The 27,691-nt window shown below is 40.7% G+C and overlaps 1 protein-coding gene across 2 annotated transcripts in view; it reads right to left on the bottom strand.

The window, feature by feature from the left end:
- Positions 1 to 7,143: 7,143 nt before the first annotated feature.
- dpysl2b (dihydropyrimidinase like 2b) overlaps positions 7,144 to 27,691 on the bottom strand; it is a 28,709-nt gene continuing 8,161 nt past the window's right edge. For both annotated transcript variants that reach the window (XM_026297878.1, XM_026297879.1), the window contains exons 2-14: positions 20,886 to 20,974; positions 19,932 to 20,116; positions 18,271 to 18,435; positions 17,912 to 17,973; positions 16,037 to 16,117; positions 15,619 to 15,687; positions 14,985 to 15,105; positions 14,536 to 14,692; positions 14,250 to 14,391; positions 13,776 to 13,946; positions 12,096 to 12,275; positions 11,626 to 11,791; positions 7,144 to 10,897 (exon numbers count right to left, since the gene is read on the bottom strand). In XM_026297878.1, the coding sequence (XP_026153663.1) occupies positions 10,806 to 10,897; positions 11,626 to 11,791; positions 12,096 to 12,275; positions 13,776 to 13,946; positions 14,250 to 14,391; positions 14,536 to 14,692; positions 14,985 to 15,105; positions 15,619 to 15,687; positions 16,037 to 16,117; positions 17,912 to 17,973; positions 18,271 to 18,435; positions 19,932 to 20,116; positions 20,886 to 20,974 (1,680 nt within the window). In that variant the 3' untranslated portion in view covers positions 7,144 to 10,805. The remainder of the gene's footprint in view (positions 10,898 to 11,625; positions 11,792 to 12,095; positions 12,276 to 13,775; positions 13,947 to 14,249; positions 14,392 to 14,535; positions 14,693 to 14,984; positions 15,106 to 15,618; positions 15,688 to 16,036; positions 16,118 to 17,911; positions 17,974 to 18,270; positions 18,436 to 19,931; positions 20,117 to 20,885; positions 20,975 to 27,691) is intronic.

The following is a 27,691-nucleotide window of genomic DNA, read 5'->3' as shown; positions in this document are numbered from 1 at the left end:
GTGTTCCCTGAGTTATCTTCTTCTTTTCCTTTCAGCTGCTCCCTTCAGGGGTCGCCACAGCAAATCATCTGCCTCCATTTAACCCTATCCTCTGTATCCTCCTCACCCACACCAACTATCCTCATGTCCTCCTTCACTACATCCAAGAACCTCCTCTTTGGTCTTCCTCTAGGCCTCCTTCCTGGCAGCTCTAACCTCAGCATCCTTTTACCAATGTATTCACTGTCCCTCCTCTGAACATGTCCAAACCATCTCAATCTGGCTTCCCTGGCTTTTTCTCCAAACCATCTAACATGAGCTGTCCCTCTGATGTCCTCATTCCTGATCCTATCCATCCTCGTCACTCCCAGAGAGAACCTCAACATCTTCAGCTCCTGCTACCTCCAGCTCTGCCTCCTGTCTTTTTCTCAGTGCCACTGTCTCTAAACCAGACAACATTGCTGGTCTCACCATTGTCTTGTCCACCTTTCCTTTCCTTCTTGCTGACACTCTTTTGTCACACATCACACCTGACACTTTCCTCCACCCGTTCCAACTGTTCCAACGATGTATAATGTTTTGATCAGATCAGATTTTAATACACACTCTGTTGGAGGATTGGACTGCAGTTGCACAGAAAATGGTAATATGACAAAAAAGAATGAGTGTGACTCATTTGATGAGAAATAATGAATGTAACCACTTTCCTTCAGGAAGGAGCTTTGTCAAGGTGGATACTAAAATAAGTAACATTTAAAGCAGAGCCAGTATTTTTTTTAAAGGAATCATATCAAATGACTAGATGTGATAAACCCACCTCTGTAACTACTACTAACTGCAGCTTCTTAGAAGAAAGAGCACAAAAATACTCTACTCAGGTAAAAGTACTGTTACTTTCATGAAATTTTACTTAAGTAAAAGTAAAATTATCATTGTCAAAATCTACTCAGGTAAAAGTAAAAAGTAGCCTTTTTAAAATTTACTCAAAGTAAAAGTAACAGTTATTTTTTCAGTGCATATAAAATAAGACATGTCGACACGTCTAGGAAACTACATTTCATTTATTTTACTGCTCTGCTTAAACATTTGAAATTAAAGTGCCATAACAACAACATGATATGACATTTAAAATATATTGGGAATGCATGTCATGTATTTATCCTCAACAAGTCAACTTATGGATTTGACTCAGACATGTAACCGGATGTGCTGTATCTGTTTTTGATCACGTGACATAATGTTAACAGTTAACCTGTTAGCCTACTCGTCAGTTAGCTTAGTTACCCACAAATTGTGCCAATCAACATTAGCAGAGCCGTGCATCGATGTCTTCGTGACTAATCTGAGTAAAGCCTCTTACTAAACGTCTACTAAACGTAAACTGCAACAGAACAAGTGGGATATAATTCAACTTCCCTCCACATGGTTGCCAGGTTTGATGCAGAGTTCTTGTAAGCAGAGAGTCCGATCGTTTTGGGTAAACACCGATTGTAATGCATGATAACGCTGTTAGTGTTAACTTTTTTTTTATTTTTACTTCAAAGTAATCTTTAAATAATAACCTGGGGTGGTCGTCAGTCTTTTCATCTGAATTAGCCTCAGTCTCCTCTTCAACCAGTGCATCAGCAGGAAGGTCAATGCTCCATCTCTGTGGGAAATTAGCGCCACTGTTAGCTACGCTTCGGAAACACTACAGTAGTTTCCGGCTCAGCATTATTTATTATTTCTTTTTTACTCAGTAACGGGTGTGATTTGAAATGTACCGAAGTACAATAACTAAAAAAAATATAAGAAAAAGTAAAATGACAGATTTTGAAAACCACTGTAAAAAGTACAAGTACACAAAAAACCTACTCAATTACAGTAACCTGAGTAAATGTAATTCGTTACTTGCCCTGTCTAATAGCTCATAGCTTTAGTTTAACAGGAGCACATTTCATTCTCTGTGTATGATTCAGTCTCAGTGGGCAGGTAGTTAGAGGGTTTATCTGAAATGTTAAAGCGAGGACATCTGCCTGCTGCTGCTGGAAACAAGGCTGATGAAAGCAACTGCAGACAGTCAGTGACCAGCTACTGCACAAAGTGGTTAAAGAACAAGATGGTAGTTTTCACAGGAGTCTGTAGAGTCCAAAAGCAGAGTTCAAAGAGAATGAATATTTAACTCTGTGTACATTCATCAAGTGCACACACGACTCAGGGTATATATATATATATATATATATATATATAGTATATGTACCTCTAGGTAGGGTGTATATATACATATGTATGTATGGATAGATAGATAGATAGATAGATAGATAGATAGATAATGCAGCTTTAAATATAGATTAACACTGACATGTTTGCATACATGTCAGTGTTCCATTTCTACTTATAAGTTCACCACCATAACATTACCATTTTCCATTACTACATTCCAGTGTTGCTCACATTATTGCTATCTTCCTCCTAACTCCATGATACTCTTTGAGGTTTATGGGTGAACTTTGGGTTCAAGTTAATTACAGGTGTCAAAACTCTATAATTAAATAGATCCTCCATAGGTTGTTAGACATTGCATAACATTGAATCCATACCTAGCAGCTAAATGTGTCTAACGTCAAAGGCAGACGTGCAATTACAATCTGTTTAAGGTGTCAACAGGTTATGTTGTTATAGCATTTATTTCCCGTGAAGGCGATATAACACACAATGTAACAGGCTAACATATGAAAATACACTAACACCAAGCAAAACCTTAGGTGGTCTGTTAGATGTCTAATTAACCAGAATACTTAAAACATCTGCGTGGATGTGGGGTCTCTTCTTAAACAAGAACAAATCCTGCATCTGTTCCATTGATGCACATGGAGCATCTGCAGGCTCAGTGCCACAAACAAATAGCAGCTGAACAGGAATACTAACAACACTGTGGTGAAATTCAGTGATTTTACTGCAAAAGCTCAAGATAAGGGTTGTTTCCTTCCATGTCTGTATTATTTCAAAGTTAATTCAAGCAAACACTTAAAGCAATGCAAAAAAATAAAAAACAAAGGATATACCATATCTAAAACGCTTCACACATTTGCTAAATATGATTCAAAGGTTGCTTCGTCCTAACATCTTTGCAGTGCTGGCAATTGGATTTGTGTGTTGTGTGTATGCGTGTGCATGGATTTGAAAGAACACATTTGAATGCTGTCAGCCGTGAATGAAAATTAATCAGTAAATACGTAAAGCCTGTGATGTGAGAAGGAGCTAATACCATGTAAGATGCAATGAGTGCTCACAGCACAGAACATTTGTTTTAATAACGGTTGGCTTTGGCATGCTGAGTTCTCCTCCCTGGTTCATTCAAATTGTTCTTAATCGGAAAACATTTTGTATTTCAGCTATTTACACAGTATCTGCACATAAAACTTTAAAATGCTCCTGTTTGCCTCAAATTTTATGACAGTCAGATAATTCACAATAACTGAGCAGAGTGATGGACTTGAAGGATTTGTTTTTGTCCAGAAACAAAGTGAAGGTTTTATCATAAAGGCTTATGTATGTATAAAACCTATTCTGTGGTGTGTTATACAGCTCCATGCACACAAGTACAAACCATGTTTGAACTCATTTCAAAAAGCCAGACTGAGCTTGAAAAGGTCAGTACACTTGTCCAAAGGTCAGTACACTTGTCAGGTCAGTGGTCCCATCTCAACAAATATTCTAGTTAAATAAACACTGAGCAGTGTGAAAGCTGTTTTTTGTAAAGTTTATGTCAACCTTGATAGTGTATGAAAATAATTAGCACTTCATGCAGATCTATTCATTTCTCAGATAATCAGAGGCAAAAGAAAGAGAGACGCCCTTTAGGAAAACTGTCTCGTTAGAAATGTAAGGCTAAACAGAAAGGGCAGTGTGGGAGGCTTGATAAAAGAAAAAGAAAAAAAAAAAAACATTTCTCAGATATATATTTGACTAGCTGAACTTTTGCTTCTTTTGTTCGCCATTTACCATGTCATGAGGGCTCACTTTTTTAACCCCTTGGAGGGGAACAACACATAGGTTGGAAACTATGTTGCCCCCTTATGGACAGATGACATACACATGTCACAGTCAAAGAAGCATCTGTTGTTGTTGCTGTCTCTCCTTCACCCCTCCTGGAGTCCCAGAGCACTTCTGGTATAACAGTTTCTTCCCAGCATTTTTCCTTTACTTTCATGTGTTTTCAGGTGAGCAGTGCATTTCCTTAATGCCTGTGCTTTGAGTTTTGCCTGTGCTTTGCCCCTAGGAGCCATCGTAGGAAACCAGTGGACTAGCAAGGTGTATACAAAGACTTAAAACTGACAAGCTACAACTGTAAGAGGTTTTGCATCGATGTAAACACCAGTAACAAGCTAATGTACAGTACAACAGTAAACCACTTCCATTTACATTTGATCACCCCTGATGTTTTTATTCCAAGTCTTGTCAGAAGAATCTGTGGTAATGACCATCAATCTAGGGCCACAACATCTATGCACAGGAGCTACACATTTTTCCTCACATTAGCTTTCAGGTTTACATGATGTAACATTTGAAGTTAAGGAAACACCAAGCAGGTATTAGCCAATCACAGACACACAGGCTGACAGACAGACAAAGTAATGTAGCTTTAGTAATGTAGGTATCTTCAAGTCCAGACATTGGCTACTTAGAGATAGACCAGACAAAACACACTGAAAATCAGGTAGAGAAGAAGGTCTGGAAACATGCAGTGGTCAGAAATAGGTGATCAGTCCAAATCAAGGCCGAAGGTCCAGGTGAACAGATTAATATAGATTCCAAAAAAGAAAGAAAATAAACAAGCAGTATATACAAAACAGGCAGGTTAAAAACAGGCAGCCCAAACAGCAGACTATATTTGTACCCTGGCTGGAAAGCACAGTATATCTGACCGAGCCCTGGGGAACTGATGAGTAAATAAGGAACCGGTATGCAGGTGGGGAGGACATAGTCACATGATTGGAAACAGGTAAAATACGGTGACATCTGGAGGCTGTTTGTGGAAAGATAATACATGAAAATATCAACACCCTGTGGAGATGAGGAACTAGGTGAAAACAGGTACTGAATGTAATTCACAGAAGATGTATGGAGTTTCTCTGCGTCATCTCGTTTCCTCCTACAGTCCAAAGACATGTAGCTCAAGTGAAATGGACACATTAAATTGTCCATTGTTGGGAATGTCAGTGTGGATGACTGGATTGACTAGATTGTGTTACTCTAGTCCTGTCAGACTGTCCAGGCTTCCTGCCAATTAGATGAGTATAAAATATATAGATGGAAGACATCCATAAGTCAGATGACAGAAACAGAAGGTGTGGAAGAAAGCTTTGATTTGCAACTTGTTTACTCTGCCATAAAACAGACATGTCATGCCAGACCTGGCAGGATGCAGCCACTAGAGGGCAGCAGTAGTGGTAGATTAGTTTCTCTGTAACAAACATTCAGATTTCAAAGTTCCCATCCTCAATTACTGTGGGTCCTCTCAATGACAATCTGTCTCTGGCACATAGCACACACACGATATCTCAAAATGTCATTACAGTATATTTGATTGTTTCATTTAAGATAAATAAGTAAGTCCTTTAACTGAAAACAGCTGAAAGTTTCCTTTTAAATTACAAGGTTGTATTAGACCCAAAGAGACAATCTGAAAAGCCTGAAGGAGAAAAACTAAATATTCATTTGAATTTCAAACAGTTCATTCATTTGTGTATTTATATACACACTAGATATATCATATTTTCATACACGTGTCTCCAAGAAAAGGACATTAAAGTGCCTCTGAAGTGTTTTATTTTGAAAACAATTTAAAGTGCAGAAGATTTGTCATTTCTTTTTTTGTGGGGGGGGGGGGGTTGCATGTTCTCCCTGTGCTTGTGTGGGTTTTCTCCAGGTACTCTGGTTTCCTCCCACAGTCCAAAAACATGTATGTCAGGTTGATTGGTGACTCTAAATTGCCCATAGGAGTGAGTGTGAGTGTGTGAGGTTGTTTGTCTCTATGTGGCCCTGTGATGGACTGGTGACCTGTCCAGGGTGGACCCCTGTCTTTCACCCAGAGAGAGCTGGAATAGGCTCCAGCAGATTCCTGGGACCCTGGTTAGGAATAAGAGGGTACAGATGATGGATGGATGGATGGATGGATGGATGGATGGATGGATGGACAAACATGAATTACTTACAATAAGAGCAGCACAAAATGTGCCACAGATCATTTAAGTGCTGCTCCAATAACTTTTCATTTACCAATGGCAAAAAGGTGCCGAGGGAACAGGATGATTGTACTGCCATCTAGTGTAAAACCATTGAATGCATCCTCCTGGTAGTGAATTACTAATGCAGGCAGTATGCAGTGACAAAGACTACCATCGCATTTTTGAGGTAGACATAGATCTCTATTGGTTTGATGTCTTCTGAAGCAACAGAAGCTGGAAGATACCATCTAAGATGAGGATGGAAGAGGGGGAAGACTGGATGAACACACCTGATCCAGGTAATCAGCAGTGGGTAGGGCAGGGATAAGGCAGTGGCCCTTGAGGAATGGGCACCCCTGTATTAGACTGACAAAGGAAACTCACTGTGAAACATTGGGCACTGAGAAAAACGTGCAAACTACACAGAGAAAAGTCAGGAAAGGTTGAAGACACAGGGTCTCCACACTCTGAGAAGTCAGTGCCCTACCAGAGCTGGAGATGGCCAATCACTGGTGATTTGAAACAAACAACAGCTCAGGATACTTCAGGGGAGCATGCAGACTGCAAACTGCATTACGCAGCACCAGGGCAGGTGTGTGGAGGTGTAGGAGGTTTAAAGGTTCTTTCTCAAGCTTTTTCATTCGTGGCATGAACATTTTGTAGACAGTAAAACATCACAAATGCCTTCAAAAAGTTTAGTGTCCCAAGCTAAATAACAAGACAGCGAAGCTGATGTTTGTCAGACAGTTTCTTTGTTAATATGTTTGATCTCTGCTGTGGATTATGGGTATCATTCAGGGGATGGAGGTAGTGTAGATTTCTTCAGGTTTTGCCTGTGTTTTCTTTTTTTATATTCCATAACAGAAAACTAAATAGTCAGAAATTAAAGAAACTGAGATTTTAAGTCTGTTTTTCATATTTTTTTAATTCTTTGAAGTGTTTTTTTTTTTTTTACATCACTGTCCATGGGATTTGACACTTTTTCCATAGTGAGCAAGCATCTCAGAAACCCCACAGCCACCAAGACAAATACCATCACACAGATTCAATTTCACAAAGGAGAAGGCTTACAGAGGGAGACGAATGGGTTCAGGGGGCAAGGAAGTGTTCAACAGCATCAACAACCTCAGAGCAGAAGGAAGCTCCTCTCAGTCTGCAGCACATTGTGTACATACATATCACTCATATATCATTAGCATAATATGGCATAGAGAAAGCATCCAAGCTGACAGAGCATTAAAGGAGTGTAAGTGTGTGTTTTGTGTGTGTATAGATCAAGGAGGCATGGGACACGGCGAGGATTCCAGCACTGACAGCTGGTTTTTCAAATCTAAGTCAATTCTTCAGTCATGGGTGATGAATCACAGCAATGGATCTTTGCTGTTTAGCGTCTGTGTGTGTGTTTATGAACGTGTGTGTGAGTGTGTTGCTACCATACTCTGTCATGTGCTTTCAACTCTAACGGAGCAGCAGAGGATTCTGGGTTCCACACAACTCGGCATAGGATTATGTAGAAATGGTGCAGCACTGTCACAGGATAACTATGTCTGTGTATGTGTGTGTGTGTGTGCGTGTGTGAGAGAGAGAGTGCAAAGCTGTACTAATAGCACCAGGTCAGAACGAGTTGCTAACGGCAACCTCCAATCTGACAAGTGTTGCCATGACAAACAAAAAGCAGAACCCTGGAGACAGTGGAGGGGTCTGTCGCCACAGCAACAGCCAGAAACAAAGAGTGAGCCAGGGATGGAGGTAATGAAAGGGGAGAGTGAAAGGAGGAGGAAAAAAGACAAAGACAAATTGAAAGGAAGGAGTAACATGGAAAATACAAAAATCCACAAAGCTCACTTTTATTCTCAGTAGAGTTGTGCTTGCACTAGTGTTTCAGGACCTCACCCCCACCTCACCCTTCTACCCTCCCACCTAAAACAATAGTGTAGTAGTGAGTAATACAGCATCTGCAAAGAGGATACTGTAGACCACAGTGAATGAAGGAAAACCTTGCCAGACAGGGTAAAATTCACTACCCCCTGTCTTATAGGATCCTTGTTGTGTGATGTGGAAGTTGCTGTGGAGATCAAGTTTCCATTTCTCAATCCTGTCTTGTCTCATCTTTGAATGCTTCAGACACATGCATTTGTCACAGACCACCCTGCTTTGGATTCCTTACATACACACTGTAAACCTTTGCTAGCGCTGACAGACTTTGCCATCTATAGGCTTCCAGTTAGATCAGAGGGGAGGAAGCCGAGAAAAGTGGGGTTGAAAGCACAAACAGAGAAGTGGTCTTAAAGTTTGTACATATATATATGTGTGTGTGTGTGTGTGTGTGTGTGTGTAACTGTGAGTCAGAGGCCAGCTGCATAAAGACAGACTTGAAGTTAATAGCCATGTGCACATATTGGGCAGGGTTGTCGCTAACAGTGAGGACAGAGAGTTTATGTTTTCGGTATTTTTTATCCAAAATCTGGGGGTTTAAGTCTCCTGATGCAGAGTTTGTCTCTATAATTAACACTTCCACTTTTAAAAACATTTTAAAGTGCTCTAAAGTCATTATTTATGACATTTTTGGCTTTTATTAGCTTTTCACACCATTCAAACATGTTTATAAAACTGATTAACATATACAGTACATGTGAAAATAGATTATAAATTATTGGGGGTGGGGGGAATTTAAAGCCTAGCTGAGATTAGTCCTAATCTACCTGTATGTAGCTGGCCCCTGGCGGTCCACATCAGGGTGACCCTGTTGCTCCATGTTGAGTCAGGCCAGGACCTCGCTGATATGAGAAGGAGGGAATTCGGTTGGTTTAATAAAAACCAGATCATGCAAACAACAAAAAAAAGGATCAAGAACATATGAGCGCTCAGCTCAGCCCAGAGCGGCGTTACGTTCACAACAGTAAGGAGCGCTGCAGAGGACCCCGCTCTTTGTGTCCCATTCCTCACACATCAACACTGTACACTAGTCAGGAATACATTAGCTCATGTCTACTTTCAAGCGTAAATCAATAGTGCTCAGCCCTTAGGCACCTAGATACATAATGACACTAAAAAGCAGTTTGACAAGTTAAAACTCTAAAACATTAGAACATTTCAAGATATCAAGCATTTTTCGTCTTTACAGGGGCTCTACCAGCAGAATAGGCCCAATGAAGCGCAAAATCTGGCACCTTTGAATCGGTTAATCCTGGCTATTTTACATCTTTTTTATCTTACATCTTTCACTTAGCTCAATAACAACAGAACAAGAAAATAAAATTTCAAACTATCAGTACAACTTCTGTGGGTTCAGGCACATAAAGAGTAGAAAGGAAAGAGGGATTCCGATGAGTATAAAACAGTCACATTAGGAGGAGGAGAAACATTCTGTGTAAATGCACTGGTTGGTGATGGGTGGTTATCAGATGCTTCAACAGCTGTCAGTTTAAAAAATGTGGACCTTTATGATTCACAGGAATGCAAACAAAGTGGAAAACATGTACCTGCGTGGTGAATGGCACCTTCCCTGCACAAAAAGTTCTCTAAAAGGACGGCATCAAGAAGCAATAAGGCAAGGAAAGGCTGAGTTTGACATGGCAGCGAGAACAACTTTCTCTTCTCTCCCTAAATCTTTCCCTCAGTTTTCCCACTTAACCACAGCCTAATGCTCAGAGATGAGGATTAACGTCCTATTTACTACCTGCCAAAGCACCTTCTTTTCCACGAGGCCTTCCCGCCAACTCACAAGCTCTAAGGCAGCTGCCAAATATGGAATATGTTTTTTTACTTATGTACCTTAGCAAAGCCACAGGTGGGAAAACATGAGAGCCAGTGCAGCGAGAGACTAAAACCCTAATAAAACATTGGTGCGTTGTTGAATTTTTTCAAAATCTTGACGCCATCCTCGTGGTAAATAAGCAGTAAAGTGTTGACTGTGGCGCTGTGTGACAGATGGCGATGCAATGGAAAGCGAAGCAACTGAAATGCAACATTATACGAATCCCAGATAGTCATCAGCTCAGCTCTAAGGAAGTATTAGGTTCTTGTCAGCTGAAGAAACTGTAAGACGGTTCAATTTGAAGCAACCTGCAGTTTGGCTTGCTTAAATGCAAAAACTGAAGATAACAATACTGGTTCTATAACCATGCTGCATTTAAACTACTCCCAGAAAGAAAAGAAAGAATGCAAACACAATAAACATCCTGCATGAAAATGATCCTCTTTTCTTCAATGTATTAATTCAGTTTAGTCTCAGCTGACACCTCTATTAAAACATCAGTACAACAGAACATTAAAAGGATGCATGGCAGGGAGAAAGTACAGTATAAAAAAAAAACTGAATGCAGTGAAAAGTTTTCAAATAAGGAGTGTTTTCATTTTTCTATTTTTTTTCATCCTATGAGGCAGACCTTTTTTTGTTTCTAGTTGTGTCCCGTAGGATCAGGTTTTGTGGGAAGAGGGGAGTGGATAACGTGAAAACAGTGGGGAAGGAGGAGGTGAGAGACGGAGGCTATAGGACGGCCCAGTGAGGGGCTACAAAGGGTTTGGCTCCTGGTGTCATGACGTGGTTTCAACCCCCCGCCCTTGGCCGTCCTCCCTCAGGTCTTCATTTCCTCCTCAGTAGCCGAGGGTGGAGCTCTAGCCCAAGCTGGTGATGTTGGCTTTGCCTCCTGGAGGTGCCACGATACGCTGGGTGTTCCGGCGAGGAACATTGTCATCAATCTGAGCGCCTGTGTGATCAAATGGAAACGTGTCAACTCGTCAACTGTGAGACTCCTTTACTGTCCTGCAGAAAAAATGACATTTCACTTCACTGGGCCTATTCTGCCAGTAGATGATATTTTGTTGGGTAATTTTATTATTTTTCCCAGTGACTCATTAGGTCTCATCACACCAATAGGAGGAAAGGAAAAATGAACATAACATCATAATAAGAGATTAGTTTGCTAACTGTAGCAGTAGCCCCATGAGTGAAGTGACCCTCCCTGGTACTGCAATTGGAGGCAGCTTCCTGCTAATTGTCCCAGTGTGGTACTGCAACAACATTAACTCTTATGGTCCTGAAAGACAATTTCCGCATTAACCGCCCTAAAAATGTCTGTAAAACTGCTGATAGCACGCCTTCGACTTATTACTCCTGGCATTATGAATTTTAATCGAAAAATTATTATTAATTTCCCCAGTGCCTTGAAAAACTGTCACAGGAAAATCATAGCAAATTTCATACATCTCTGCTTCAGATAGTTGTAAAGTACTCAAATTATGTGCAAAACCTGATTTCATAAAAATCCATGTCACAGCATTCATTTAAACAGCCTGGAGAACATTTCACAGGCCTCTGTGACTTTGTTTGACTCTGGTTATAGGAAAAAAGAAAAAACACAGGTATCCTTTAAATGTGTCATCAGAATCATGTCATAGAGAGGACAAGTGGTTATGGACTAATGCCTCCACTGACCGGATAGGCTGAAGCCAGACTGGTGCAGGTTACGGACGGGCTGGTTGGGCTGCTTGGCAGGTGAGGTCTTGGCAGAGGTGGCTGGAGTCATGGTTTTAGGGGTGACTGACACTTCACAGACTGGACCATCGTACAGTCCTCTGGGCACACCCCTCAGCTCAGCCAGCTGCAATTTTGGAAAAACACAAACGGTCACAGCAGTGGCCCCTAACAAGGAAACAGTCTATCGCCTGACAAGAATGTAGGCACATTTAAGACCAATCCCTAACATGCTTGCCACAAAAGAATCATTAGTCATTACAGAAACTGGAGCAACATATATGTCAAACTGACTTGCAGTGTGGCATTTCAACAATGGAAATCCTGACCTTTAACAGCCTTAAAAAGGGATGGACAAAATTTACACAAAGCTGACAAGTTGTTAATATCAGCTAAACACAGGCCTTGGCAATAAAAAGGCAGTACTGTACCCTGCTGCGAGCCTTTATCCTCTTATAGACGTAGTCAGGGAAAGGTTTGCGGACCACATAGCGTCCTGAGCCCTCGGTGGTGTGGAGGTTCCCGTCCTCCAAGACGATCTTGCCCTGGCTGATGACCACCAGAGGTCCACCACGTACCTCTATGCCTTCAAAGATGTTGTATTCTACAGTCTGTAGAACAGAGCAATAATGAAGTAACAGGCGAATTACCCAGTGCATTACCCATGATATGGTGCAGTACTGAAGAACTAACTGTCTGTTGTCAGCATTTGATTTATGGTTTGTTTTTATAGATTTGAAGCAGGTTTAAGTTCTTGTATGACAGCTGTGTTCCTGTGTAGTTTTATAGCTGCGTGTGCCTCAAACCCCAAAGTCAATATATTAAATCACCACAGAAATACCTTCAAAGCAAAGATACAATCATTCATCTTCTCCAGCTGATTTGCCACTATCTTGACATAATCTTGCTTCTTCAACCTGCAGATTTATGAAGATCTTACTTAGTCTTTATGTGGAAATGTGCTACAGTGATATTGTACCTGTGTGTTGCCACCATGCAAAATTGCCATAATGTTTATGGATTAAAGTCCACTCAGGAAATGTGCTTAACTGATTTCCGCAGCTAACGCTGCAGCACTGGTGTCCCCCAGGCTTTCAATGCCAATAAAGAAAGCAAAGCAAATTACTGGGGCAGCTCTCAGGTCACACTAAAAAGAAGTAGCTGGGGTTATTGGAGTGGTGTGGTTGTTGGGTGTGTGTGGACATGGAGGGTGTGGAGTTTGTGTGACCAATTTGGAAGCTACTGGAGCTAAGCCTGAAGTCATGGCAATCTGGTGGACTCTGACAAGTCTGAAATGAGATCACAAGTAGGCTACGCTGTGACACACACACACATTCATCCACAAACACTCCAATAGAGCCGTTTCTTCCATGAACATAAGTCTGCTCTGACCAAACGGAATAAAGAGAAATCAGTCAAACAGCTTACAAAAGCCCACCCAGCAATCATTTTGCTGTCTCTCTTAAACATACGCAGATACAGAATAATCTGTCTGCTAACAATAAGAAATGATGTGGTCCAGTTCTTTGGCAAACATAAAGAATGACATCACTCCCTTGACACTTTGTGAGGCCCACACCCTGTTCAGCAAGTCAGACAGCCACAAAAATCTCTTACAACAAAAAGTGGACTAATAAACCAGTTCCTTTCACTGTCACCAGATATTATTCTTCATTCTCACATAGGAGAATATTCTGTGTTTTGTATCAATATTAAGATGTGCTTTATGTTGAATAACTAGTTCAGCTGTTATTTAAAAAGAAAGTGAAGTAATGTTACCTCAGTGTTTACATTATATGGCTAGAAGGGTTTGGACACACACATTCATATTCTTTGTAGTATTGGACTAAGCAGTGTTTAACAGAAGCTTGAAACCACAGCGTGCTGAATCAGAATTTTTAGAAGTTGTCTGTCTCTATGTGTCAGCCATGTGATAGACTGGCAGTCTGCCCAGGGTGTGTCCGGTCTCTTACACCGTCTCAGCTGGGATTGGTTCCAGCCCGCCACATCCCTGAATTGGACTAAGTAGTATAGAGAATGGATGGATGGATGGAGTTTCTCTATTCAGGTGTAAATATAACCAGTTAGAGATACATAAGTGAAGATTGTACCGAGTTGTGGGTCTTGGCGGAGATGATCTTTGTGGCATCTGGGTCCCACAGCACCAGATCAGCGTCTGAGCCCACAGCAATACGACCCTTGCGGGGGTACAGGTTGAAGATCTTGGCAGCGTTGGTGCTGGTCACTGCCACGAACTGGTTTTCATCCATTTTGCCCGTCACCTGAAATCAATCAGACCTGAGAGTGAGCGTGGTACAGGAGCAGGCTGGTGGGATTTGTCTCTGCCATTTGTTTCATTCATTCATTTTACATGTTTATTCAGCATCTGCTGCTAGCCTTATTAGCTTTTGTGTCACAAAGTAGCTCAATCTGAAATTGTTAAACTTTAATTCATTAAATCCAAGCAAACATATCTGTCTGCGTATTTTATGCAACCATGTCATTTGATAAAATACTGTAGTTTTTCTTCATATTTCCTGCTCCAGCTCAGCTCATTTGAAACACAGTAACATAAAGGAACATACCACACACTTGTCCCAGATGATGGACATCCTCTCCTCAGTGCCATTGACGCCCTCAGGAATCAAGGTGAAGTCATCTTTGCCCACTGCTCTCTGGGCAGTGTTGAAGGGACAGTGTGCACTTCCTGTCACCTGCAGGTCACCACTTTACATAAGGTCAACAAGGAGAAAGAGAATAGAAAGGACAAGGTGCTAATTAAAATAGATTTAAAAAAAAAAAACACAACACAACGTTCCACTAATGTCATTATGATGATTTTCAGTTGAATTGTTTGGACCAGACTCTTACCAGGAGAGCAGGGAGGTGAGATAGTCTGGTGTGGTTGGGTCGGGGCTCAGCGGAGGGGAGGTGATGTAGGCGGCTGCCTTGGCCCAGTTTTTGCTCCAATAGTGTGAGCCGTCTGTTCCCAGGCTTGCAGTGATGGGCTCTCCATAGACCACAGTGCCTGAAAGTCCAATCACAATGTAACACCAGATACTACGCTCCTAGTTTGATACATGCATGTCATATGGCCTGGTTGGAGTACGCTGTCTCCTGTTCGTACTTATTTTTGTCTGTCTGTCTGTCTGTCTGTCCGTGGAATTGCTCAAATGATGATATCAGTTTTACAGTAATGAAGAGTTTTGATTTAATCCTTGTTGTTTGTAGTTTAGGAAAGTAACATTAAAATGGTGACAAAGTGTGAAGGAAGCGTCAATCAGCATGAGATCAGACAAACATCTGATTTAACGTCTCACCCTTCTTCCGGGCCTGAGCGATGACATCAGCAGCACTCTTGCTCATCACCTTTGTTACGTACAGAGGGCAGTTGGTCTGATTGGCCACGGTCACAGAGCGGTTTACAGCCTCCGCTTCCACCTGAATGAAAGAAAAGTGGAGAAAAAAATAGAAGGCTAAGTTCATGAAGAGAATCATGGCCTGTTGTATATTATCTTAACTTAGGTTGGGAAAAAAGAAGGAACATTTGAAGGAAAAACCATGTTTCAGCAAAAAAACACAGCTGTCGTATGTCATATGTCGATTTTCATTCTTCTTTTCTGCATCTGAATGTATAAAGATTTGTGTAAAATGATGTGCTCTTGTCTGCAAGGACAAAAATCCCATTAAATAAATCAGTGTGAGTCTGTAGTGTACATTAAAGTGTCTGCCAAGAACTGAGACACCCAGAGCCTACAGTAAATATAAAATTGTCAAACAATGTTAACGCCAACAGCTGTAAAGTTTGGAAAGGTCACATCCTCATGTAGTGGGGGAAGGTCTTTTGAAAATAAAACTTGGTGATGAAATAATTCAGTGATTCATCACTTCCTAAAGTCAAACCAGCTTTTCACCCTAAAACAGTAAGTGTCCACAGCGCTGAAACTCTCTCACCTCTTCAGGGTGGCTCAGCACGTGTCCTTCAGGCCCAGTGATCCCCTGCTCCAGGATCCTGCGCTGCTCCTAAATACAGTCACGCACACACACACAAACCACAGTGGCACTGTGAGGTGTTGAGTCATGTGCAGGTGTGTCTGGCAGTGAAAAACCACACATGGCCATGACCTCCATGAATACTCATCCTCATCTGCTCGCTATTAAGAGCTCAGTATTAAACGCTGTGTAGAGAATGATGAGTCACAGCTTTAACAGGGTTTTATAGAGCCCAGAGTGACTGTCAGCCTTAATGCTCAGCGTGCTCATGTTGTGCTGTGCCTTGAGACAGTGGAAGCATGGGGCTTTATATTCAATTTGATGCCAATTTCAAAGGCAACATCCAGCAGAAAATCACGTGTTAAGTGAGGCGTCGTACCTCGGCCACAATGTCCCCATTCTCAGCGTGCACCTGGGCGATGGCTCCCAGATCACGGATCACACTGAACACCTCGTACACCTGCAACAAAGAGAAACACAGTTCTGAAGTCAGATGCACAAATCCACATTTTCTACTGCCAACACAAGTCTATAATTCTACTCCTGTCTCACGCTCTACACCGTGACTAATGACTGGGCTTTGTGAAAAAGCACAGGTTTTTCTTTGATGTCTGACGTGTCAGACGAGTATCAGTGACGTACAGAAGTAAGATTTTTCACTGGTGCTTACAGCTTGTCAACAGTTAACATGACATTTTGATGCGTATCTTCTCAGAGTTTTAAAAGATGCATCATGGCAGAATGTACATGCATTGGTTTTAAATTATGAAAAGTGTATAGATTACTGCAGTTCAATGTGAGAAGATGTTGTTTTTACTGGAGACTTTTGCACAGACCTTCATGGTCCCCAGAAGATGAGCCTTTCCCCTTTAGTGATCCCCTGACATTTCGTCTAGTACTAACCTGAGGTTACTTTTTGTGATTTTTTAGTAAAATTACTGAAAAATTGTTGGTTTCTCTTAAATTTGCTACATTCACCTTCCACAATCAGACCTACTGTTTTTATGCAAATAATACACTGATGACATTAGAGACACAACAACACTGAGTCAACATAACGAAGCATCGGCCCAGAATTTTACACAATAAAATGACTTCACAGACCGAAGGAAAACCAACGTGTCGGATGAGTCATCATCTCTCAGCTGCCAAACGTGCAGCAATAAAAAGTCAACAGAGTTTGACAACAGAGAAGAAATGATCAACTCTGGCTGCACCGTCCTGCCAACATTCCTCACACAGGTGCAAAGGGCAGCACAGATCTGTTTGAAAACAGCTTGCAAGTGGGATTAATTCACATCCACCATGACTCAGAAAGACACTTGAGAGATGTAACTTTCATTATTCTTCCACTCTCCAAAGAAAAACACACAGATAAGCAGTACAAAACAATGCTTTGCCAAGACAAACCGATTCACAATGTACCTCTCACTGATGGATGAGTGCAAGAGCCAAAATCTAGACTGAGATACCACTTTCATGATGTTTTGTGATGTCAGACTTATTTTGGGCTACTGACCTCTGGCTCCGCTTCTTCGAGTTATTAGTCAGTGTCACAGAACAGTGTGTTACCAGAAGAAAAAAATGAATAAACATCATGACAGACAGAAAAAAACATAAATCACATTATTTTTGTTTTACCACAATGACTTTTCTGGCTGAGCTCTCAGTCTAAATAAAGGAAACAGTAAACAAATACAAACTACTGCTTCTATGGTAAACAGTATTTGTCATGTCTGTGCTGTCTAATGTACCACTGATGGGACTGATAAAGATTAGGCTGAAAAGAACTTGTACTGGTTTATGGGCAACAGCTGGTTTCATGCTGATGTATAATTCCAGTTTGATTAGATTTAGTAAGGTAATACCAGAATATCAATCCTCAAGGTTTGATTCAGACTGAACAAGATATAATTATTCATCCATCCATCATCTATACCCACTTATTCCTGTTTAGGGTCACGGGAATCTGCTGGAGCCTATCCCAGCTTAAGGGTTCACCCTGTGGATCACCAGTCCATGAACAACATATAATCTAAGACATTATATTTGAGACTGATTTGACCTTTAAAGATGCAGTATATATTTTTTTCTAATATTTCTGAGTTCAAATATGCTTCTGTTGGAGCATATCAAAGCAGACAGACACAGCCATGTCACACACTTGTTCCCGCTTGATAACAAGCCTTATTATTGAAAAGTCCCTTCTGTTTCTCAGAATTACACTGCACAACAAGAAGAAAGAGAGCCCCACCTGAGAGTCTGTCAGCTGGAAAATATCCTTATACGTCAGGTACACCTGGAAAGAGTTGACACCTAAACAGGAAAAACATGTCAGTGTAAAAACTCACAACAGAGAAGCTTCCCATCTCCCATTACTGAAATACTATATGTTGCTCCAAAAGAAGTTGTAATGTTTAACCTATTTAGTTTTTCAGTCTTTTCATTGTGCGGTGTAGTGAACATTCCAGCCTCTAGTGGGCACTCATGCTCTTGTTTCTTTAAATGGAGCCAAGCTTTTTTTTAGCAGCTTTGAATGATTTTTGAAAAAATCAGTCTGGGTCTAAGTCTAGGTGAAGCGTATTCGTTTCAGGAAATCAAACATGGTCGTACCATGATCCTTCACCAGCGTCTCCATCTCTTCCTGGATGCCCTTGTGCCACTCGGTGATGTCGATGTGCAGGGAGTAGTCACAGCAGGACTTACTGTCGGCCCATTCACGCCACTGCTCGAAGGCTGAGATGAGGCTGATGCCGGGCTCAGGTACCACATGGTCAACTGTATACACAACACACAGTCAATAAACAAACAGCGGCTCAGACCCCGTGATATTTGATATCATACGTTATCAGGATCTATTGATGTTGTGTCTACACCCAAATGAAGCGGTTTGTAGTTCACATTGGGCTGCCCAGTATTTTCCAAATTAGTTTCAAGCTCCACTTGTGAAGCATATTGATCTCCCATGACAATAACCAAATAATAACCAGACTGCTGTCACTATACAAACTGAAGCCTGCGCTCAAAATACAGACTCTCATCTGTTTAAGGTTTCCACCACATGAAGACACATTTCTATGGGCTCAAGATGTTACATCTGCGGTTGTTATTTTTTGGACATGTTTGGCTGAACATAATAACTAATATCTACTTAAGCTGAGGGCCCAGGTGATTAAACTGCCCTTCAGTTCAGTCAGGAAAGCATGTGTAGGGCTGCAATTATTTACCAATTATTAGTTATTTCCATGAAGTTAAGCTGCCAATTGTTAATATGAATGACAGAAAATAGTTTAAAATGCCAGTCACAATTTGTCATAGCCCAAGTTTTACACTGAAAGACAAATCAGTCAATCATTCCAACACTAATTCCCATATTACTACATGCAAACACAAGTGTCTCACTTGTGTGATCAGATTCCAGCATTTATATTTAGACTGGAATAACATCTGGACTGGATTCAGGTGCAGTTTTTTTGGGGTCTGAACCATGTGGAACATGAAGTTTAATCTTGATTTTTCATCTTATGCTTTGCAATTTGCCTCAGTTAAAAAAGATTTATCCAGGCCTGGCCTCTCCTTTCTGTTTGTGCACTTCACTGACATTCCAGTTACCAGGCTGCCATGCATTAGGTCCCGGCTCCAGACCTGTCTGAGTCTGCAGCGGTCAGCTTTTAGCCCGAGGTGACAACAGGCTGGGAGTGTTTGTTCTGCTGTGAGGGAGAGGAGAGTATAGCTGCTGAGTCTGAGGGAGGACCCATGTGACATTTAGAGGGGATGTTTTCATTTAACTTTGTTTTCTTTATACATTACATCACCTCCTTTAATCTTAACAGCCTTGCATCTGCTTGAAATTACAAAAAACTGACAGCCCACCACTGTTGGGATAAAATAACAAAAATCCAAGAATCTCTAAACCAACTCGAATTGGGATTTGAACTAGAACTGGACCATAGGAAGGAAAATATGTGATGTACTGTATGTAAAGAACCTAAAATAAATGAACAGCACCCAGTAAATTTCCACTCTGGCCTAGTCTGAACAGCAGTCAACATCTCGTGGCTCTGAGTCCTCAGAGCAGAGGAATGGATTTATGTTATTGCTCTGTCATGAACAGGCCTGGCACCCGTCCTGTCCTCAATAAGGTATTTTCAATTAAACCCAGTCAGTGAATGAAGAATGGCTGCAGGGTTAGTTTTGATTCTCTCAGAAAGCAAACTGGTACATGGATTCACTAATAATCACAGAGAGTAGGATCACTCTGGACAGCGACTTACTGATCATGGTGGTGCCTCCGGCCAGAGCAGCTTTGGTGCCCTGATAGAAGTCATCGGCAGACGTCATGCCCCGATCAGGCATCTGGAAACGCGTGTGCACATCGATGCCACCTGGCATCAACATGCGGCCGTGGGCGTCGATGGTTTTTACCCCGCCAGGCACAATAAGATTTTCCCCAATTTGTCTGAGAAAAAGAATGCAATACATTTTTAGGATTTTATAAGAATTTATTGTTAAATTTATTAGAGAAAAATGCATTTATGCAAATAAAAATCATATAACAAAGTGAGCATGCTGTTAAAAAAAATTATAATCCATTCATCATCCATATCATTCAATATGACTACTCTAAAGGCCACAATGACAGTAAGACAATATAAACGCTATTAATTTCAAGCAAAAAAAAAAAAAAATCAGTAAATGTCAAATGTCAACCTAACCAATACAAGCTGTGCACTAAAAAACTACCTATAGATATAATTAGTTTGTATACTTGAATAATTTAATAGGGAATGGTTCCACATTTGGGGAATTAGTTATATCTTTGATTTTATATCATGGACACAAAAACAAGAACATTAGAATTGGAGAGGAATGTGAATGTTTTTAACATCTGCCTCTCCATGACAACTTGGCAATAGCATCTGCCGATGAAAGTAATTTGATATAACCGAAAGCTCAGATCAGCAACTAAATAAACGTTTGAGTGAGATTATCCAATTTTGTGTAGTAACTCGCAAACTAAAATCCATTCCAATATCATCACTATGGGTCTCGATGGCACAGCGTATGAAGGTGCACACTCGTGCATTGTTTTAAGTTTGTATGCAGTGGCTCTGCATGCACTTTCTTCTTCTGTTTTCTTTGTACTGTATTAAAAGAGCCACGTGAAGTCACTGTAACTTTACACACACAAAACCACCTTCAGCTTGAAGAAACACCAGTAAACTCACTTGATGACTCCATCCTCCATGTATAGGTCAGCACAGAAGGACTGGTCATCATTCACGATCTTCGCTCCTTTGATCAGCAGACGGTCACTCTGGAAAAACAGGGATGGTAACTCGCTGCACATTCAAGCACATTTAATCAAATTTAATTAACACTAAATATTTCATCTGAGAAAACACGAGTCAAACTGTGACAAGCAGACGCTGCAGATCTGAACACACACACAGACTGCTCTGAGGTTTTATTGATGTCTATAAAAAACATGAGGGGGGTGAGCATCTGATTTGGCAATAATAGATGCGGACATGTCGAAAGACATGTCACATAAAGGAGTTACCATAAATACTGCTGCCGACTTACCACAGTACCCTCTGCCTGGCCTTTTTAGCATTCTGAGAAGGAACACCTGAGTCTCACACTGGTTTTCTTCTTCTACTTTACCCAAACATGCACTGCACACACACTTAAACCCCACTCCTAATACACATGGACAAGGTGAAAACACAGACAAAGAGCAGTAATGTTTGGATCAGTGCTACGTTAATTGTTTGGGTAATGTAACAATGACAGATTGGATGGATTAGAGGGGGATGAGAAAAGGAGCGGGACAATAATGAAGAAGACAGTAGAAACAGTAAATCAGTTGGAAATAAATGTGGAAATAAATTACTAGTTACAGTTCAAATGTACATTTTTGTGAGTTTAAGTGTAGAAAAATACAATGGAGCAGGTGCAACAGGCCACATCTAATGCAAACTGCAGATAGTTCACATTAAAATGTAAATAAGCATGAGCTGAGTTAGGGGAGGAATTCACTACTACAACAATACGAGACAGCAGCCCACCTCCAGACACACCCCTCTGTCCTCTTTATGTGTAACAGACATGAAAGTGAGCCAATCAGAGTGGGGTGCTGTGTAATCAATCAGCCATGGTTGCTGCTTGGCCATTTGTTTCTGTGCGTGGGGGCGGAGGGGTCCACAACCTCCCAAACTAAGCCTCCAAACCCCGCCACAACCACCATCCCTCCCTCGAGTCACCCCAGCAGCTTTCTGTCCAAAAAGGGAGTGGCAGCTCTGGTCACAAGGACTCCAGCATCCCCCGGCTAACAAAGGCTGCTCTGTTTGAGTCGCTGCTGTTAGCTGCCGCCTGGCCAGCAGCTCTGGCTCTGAGCACAACTGCTGCTCTGCGGGCTTTCACTGCGAACCGCACCCTGCATCTGAACTAGCACATTTACAACTCTGCACTGCAGGACATAGCTTTTTGTAATATTGCTTTTATTTTTTTTTTTTACTTCGACACACAGAGTGCTCTGCAAAACCAGGAGCAGGTGGAACTGGTTTTTTCATTCGGTACATGATGATTTATAAATCAGCCCTTCCAGTTTCTAATTGACTAAACACACCTGATCCAGGTAATCAGCAGTGGGTAGGACAGGGACAGTTGGCAAGGACTGGAGCTTGCTACTTTTGTTGTACATTGACTGTGTTTGAGTTTTGCACTGTTGCTCAGACAAAACAGAATCACTCTGGGCTTTGGGAAATGATAATGGTGATTTTTTTTTTCATAATGTTCTTACATATGTGGCCTAATGGACTGATCAACATAAATCAATGTGATCCATAATGAAAATACATAAGCAATCTTAAAAGAGTACTCAACTTAGCGCTGTACTTTTATCACCCTCTTGTGTTCACAATGATCTGGTTTTAAACAAGATCAAAATCAATGTTGCAGAACCAGAGATGTTCTCAATACCTCGTGCCTACAATTCCCATGATGCAACTTCAGCTCCAGTTCAGTTAGTCATTTGTTGGTATGTTATGCAGGTACGAGCCAATGCTGCCTCAAGCAGAGGTGAGGGGTGTGCTACAGAGGCGTGGTAAGCTCACTTACATACTGTGCTATCTCATAGTTTTTCTTTTTCGTTTTCCTGCTTGTAGTCCTTAACTGACACTGACTAAATACTGAGTAATTCTCCCCAAAACCTCTAAACAGGCTTTGATGTGTAAAATATGCAACAGTTCCCTTTTGATCCTTTAAATCCTCAAGCTATAGACTCATAAGGTAATGAGAATTAATATAAAAAGACCAAAACATCTGGCTGATCTCTAAATATATTGTGGGATCCAGTTTCTGTTTCCATACACCCTGCTGAGGTTTTAAGTAACACCTCAAGAAATACAGTCATTTCCTTTATTCTGGTTTTGGACGTCAGTTTAGAAGAGAAGGCCTTATTTGGGAAATGTCAAATATTTGCAGCCTTCTTTGAGTCCAGTAAAATGTATCTTGTGTTACCTGTAATGACTATAGTTGTACAGTTACCACACTGACACATTCATGAAATTTGTATCTCATATGTCACAACTTCTTTGCTTTTAGAGGCAAACTGTTCTTTAACTTTTTATGCTGGCAGCCTTACACACACACACGCACACGCTTGAGGATTTCAGCTGACTGCAGCTAGTCTGGAAAATGTCTTGCAGTTGTCATCTGAAAGGTGTGGCGACGCTCTGACAGCACTGATGGAACTAAAGCAAATAGATCATGTGGTAATCTTCGATCTGTGAGGAGCAGACTGCTCTGGTGGAGCTGCTGGCCTCGCTCCAGCCCACTGCTTGGCCTGCTTTCGTTTCAGCAACTGCTTTGAAATATGCCATTACATCATGTGCCACATCATGGCTGTCATTATCACATTACTTCATCAAGAGTTCGCCAAGACACTACAGCTCTTATATTTTCACTCAGACTCATGTGGTTTTTAGATTTAATGGGTAATAGAGAGGTAGGTATTTTTGAAAAATCGCACTAAAAGGGGATCTTGAAATTAGCAGAAACACTGCCTGGAATCCAGATGTGTACAATATAATCATCTAATTGTTTGGGAGCTCACAGCGGCTGGAGAGTGTGTCTGGTTGTACTGGATCAGTGCCAAACAAGACAGTGACCTTGCCTTCGTGGGAACATCGTACAGCCTCACAAACAGGATGTGGGCAAAGTTAAATGAACTCATTGTTGCTATGGAGTTGTGCTTTCAATCCAGACTAGAAAACTAACCCACGCTAATGTACATGTCGCAGCAGCACTATAGAGTTTGATAAGCATAAAGAGAATCACTACTGTGAAACACTTCGTACAGTGTCTCTATGAATGATTATAAAAAAGAATATAAAAAATTACTTTCTTTGACTTTTCCTTGAATCTCTGATCTCAACATCCTTCACCTAAAGAAATCTGAATTATGTGAGAACAATAAAAAAAAACACAGCAGTGCTCCGATGCTAGCAGAGCTCGCAAGACTCAAGTCATCATGATCGACTGCGAACAAATTAAAAGAATGTTTATCAACATAATTAAAGTAACGTACATCTTGATGTTATAGTATTAAGTTTAAGTCACTTTGTTGCTAATTTCACTTGATAAAAACTTTACAGGTTTTTTTGTTCACTTTGGGGGTGCATGCACGACAATGAATTTAGCAGTTGGCAATTTACATATCAAGCTGTTATGGAGCAAAATCTGCATTTTTTCATTTGAGCAGGACAATGGGAGTCTAACATCGACTATTTTTCGTTTCCAATATCTCCACCATTTTCAGTTTGTCTGCCTGCTGTTTGGTACTGGACCAATGCCGTGTGCTGGGTTGGTTGGAGCTTTTGTGCTGCTGCAGTCTGAAAATAAAGCTGGTGAGACTGAACCAAAACAAAGCTGTAGAGCCAGTGCAGGAACAATGGGCTAAAAAAAAAAAAACACTACAAGACTCCTTAGAACTGAGGAGAAATTCAGGTATCAATTCAATGTATGGTTCATCATTTTAAAAGCCTATTCACATTACATGTACTCATGCCAACAAATGCCAATAAAATATTGAATATACATATATATAGGAGTAATGCTAACACTAAAGGCTGCTGAGTATGAAAGACACACTGATGATGGAGTCTGGGATATTGATTATTCCACTATCATAGTTAGTCAGATTTATCTGTAGTGTTATGTGACGCCTGTAAGCCAAGATTATTAAAGGCATGCCATGTAAAACAGTCCACATAAGTACAAAAGACAGTGCTTCATGAAATCTGGACAAAAATGTGCTGAGAAAACGTCTGCCAGTGTTAAACGTAACCTGGCAACGTTCTGTGTTGTTGTCCAACTGGAAAATATCCTGGGAACATTTGTGAAGTTAGGTGGAAAACACTGCCAGGTCAGACATTCAGGACTATGATTTATGTGTGCCTTGGATTATTCAAAAAGCAGCCTGCTACCAAAAACCTCTCTGTGCGTGTTCAGACAACTGCTGCAAAAACACGCTCACTATATGTTTTTTTAATAAATCACCTGTTTGCTTAACTGCAAAAAAAAAAAAAAAAAAAAAACAGGAATTAAATAAGTTGATGTCATTTCTCTACGGACAATGGGCAAAGCACTTCTACCTGGACGCCATGATGACTAAACTTTTGGTTAATGATTAGCAGAATCCACATGCACAGGGTGCAGGGCCAAGTTGTACTAACTGATCTGTATAGCAGTAAATTATTCCATTAAAAATTCTCTTTTGATCCCAATAAGATCCTAAATGCTGTCACTGTCACATATTCCCTCTTGAACCGCCTTCTTCTCTCTGACTATTGTCACTTTTAATTCCAGAAAAAAACCCTAGAAACTGACAGATTTCCTTAATTTCTGCCTTCACCTGAATAAAATCCCTTAAATTCTTCTGTTGGCAGAAAATTCCCTTAAAACCTCTCTTCGACTTTTACAAATGTACTTAATAGTCCGTTTTAATGAAAAAGTTGATGCACATGCACTGCATAATTCCTGCCTTCTGGCTTTATGAATGGGGGAATTTAAAGTGCTTTTGATTGAAACAAGGCTGAGTCAGTGGGTGGGTGATTTGGACACCAACACACTGTGTGATATGTGTGAACAGACAGCAGTAACGGGCTGCTGTGCGCTGTGAGATAACAGCATGAACAGCCTGAGCTACCACTGGGGACAACTACTGTACTACAGGTATACTAACAGACTGTCTAATGATCTCCCAGTCTCTGAGGATTGTAGTCACAGAGACTTTAATCCAGGACAGTCTTATTATAGCCACAGTCTATTTTTACCTCCATTTAACATTGACATCAGAGGGGCCTTTATTAAAACAGCATTTTGGTTTTTTTTTTGGTTTTTTTTTTGGCTTATCTATATTTATAGTTGTCATTGTTCTGTAATACAGGAGTAAAAATAACACTGACTTGTCTGTATTGCTAAAAATTTATTGCATAGCTGATTAAGAGAAAAGTCAAGAACAGTTTTGATATTACTTTAAATTGTTTAGGTTATTTTTTAAGCAGAAATACCCCAAACTCTCTGTGTCCTCAAATGAGAAGATTTGCAAATGTTATCATTTAGGATTATTTGTACCAATAGATCATTTTTGTGATTAATCAGTTGTCAAAAAATTCCAGAGCCCAGTGTTGTGTCTTCGGATTGCTTCTTTGTCAGGTCAAAACTCAAATATCTTCAATACACAAATACTCACAACATAGAAATGATAATAGAAACAAACAGAACATTTTAGAAGGTAGAACCACTGAACATTTGGCTAAATAAATGGTTTAAATAAGTCATTTCAATCAACAACATTTTGATCGATTCTTTTTCTCAGGTCATTTGTTAGACAAAAAAAGCAATCTGAAGACAACAACTCTAGGAAATGGTCATTTTTCAGTTTTGAAGACTAAACAATGACAATATTAAATTTAAGTTAGTTCCAGCTCCACACTGCTTAATAACTCTGCTCTGCTTCAGCTGTATGAATCAGACATTTTGAGACTTGGAATGAGTCACAAAGAATCTTCAATCACAGGTGGTGAACTTGCAGAGGTTCATTCATATTTTATGAGAAGTGCCTTAAATACGTGCCTGCCTGTGCAGCTGACCCATCTCCATCTGGCTGAAACAGACCTGCCCTCTTCAATGCTGCACTGACACCAGTGCTCCACCCTTGGGCAGAGAGTCAGAAAGAGTCATTCTGCATTGTATTACATCTGAAAGTCTAAATTCAATTAATTTCTACAGAAAGACATGAAGACACAGCTTTCCTTTGTCACTGCTACAGCCGTTCCTCTTTAGTTTTTATTCAATTCAACCTCGTTCATTTCCTCTGCAGCTTCTGTTTGCTTTAGTAAGTACATCCATTCCCCAAATTCTGCACTGTGAAACAGCCAAGCAGTTACATAAGTATGCTGCTGATCTGTGGCTCACAGGGGCGAGACCCCAGGTCCAGCTGTAAATATGAAATCCATGAAATGACTAAAGGACATCCTCCTACTCAGCAGCTCCAGCCCCATCTAATACACTGTATTAATCACACTCCTCCCTGTAGAGTGAATCCATTTTTTGGAAAGGTTCTGTCTCTGACACACTTTTCTTTCATGCACCGCTCAGGAATAGTCAGTCGATCCGTTTTGGTCTGACTTAATCACTGTTGGGACTACGACTCCTACTAATCCTCTGATCTCTCTACAAAGTGGCTGCTGCATCTCAGGCGTTCTCCAGGGAGCTGAGAGAAAATGATTCACCTGAGAGCAGAACAGCCATGATATCTGACCAATCAGCGTTTCTAATCATTATGGAAAAACCATGTGTGACTTGATCTAACAGCACTGGTCTGCAGAAAAACACTGGAATTGCAACATGTGGTTCTATTACATTAAATCTGTAGCTGGAATAGCACAAAAATAAAAACAGCAAGGTGAGACATCATGGTCAGTATTTCTCTGTCGGCGCCATCATCACTGAGATCATCGTCAGT

This window comes from Mastacembelus armatus, chromosome 12 (genome assembly GCF_900324485.2).
Source record: "Mastacembelus armatus chromosome 12, fMasArm1.2, whole genome shotgun sequence".
NCBI classification, from domain to species: Eukaryota; Metazoa; Chordata; class Actinopteri; order Synbranchiformes; family Mastacembelidae; genus Mastacembelus; species Mastacembelus armatus.
The sequence above is the reverse complement of the archived record's forward strand: the minus strand, read 5'-3'. Positions and strand labels throughout refer to the sequence as shown.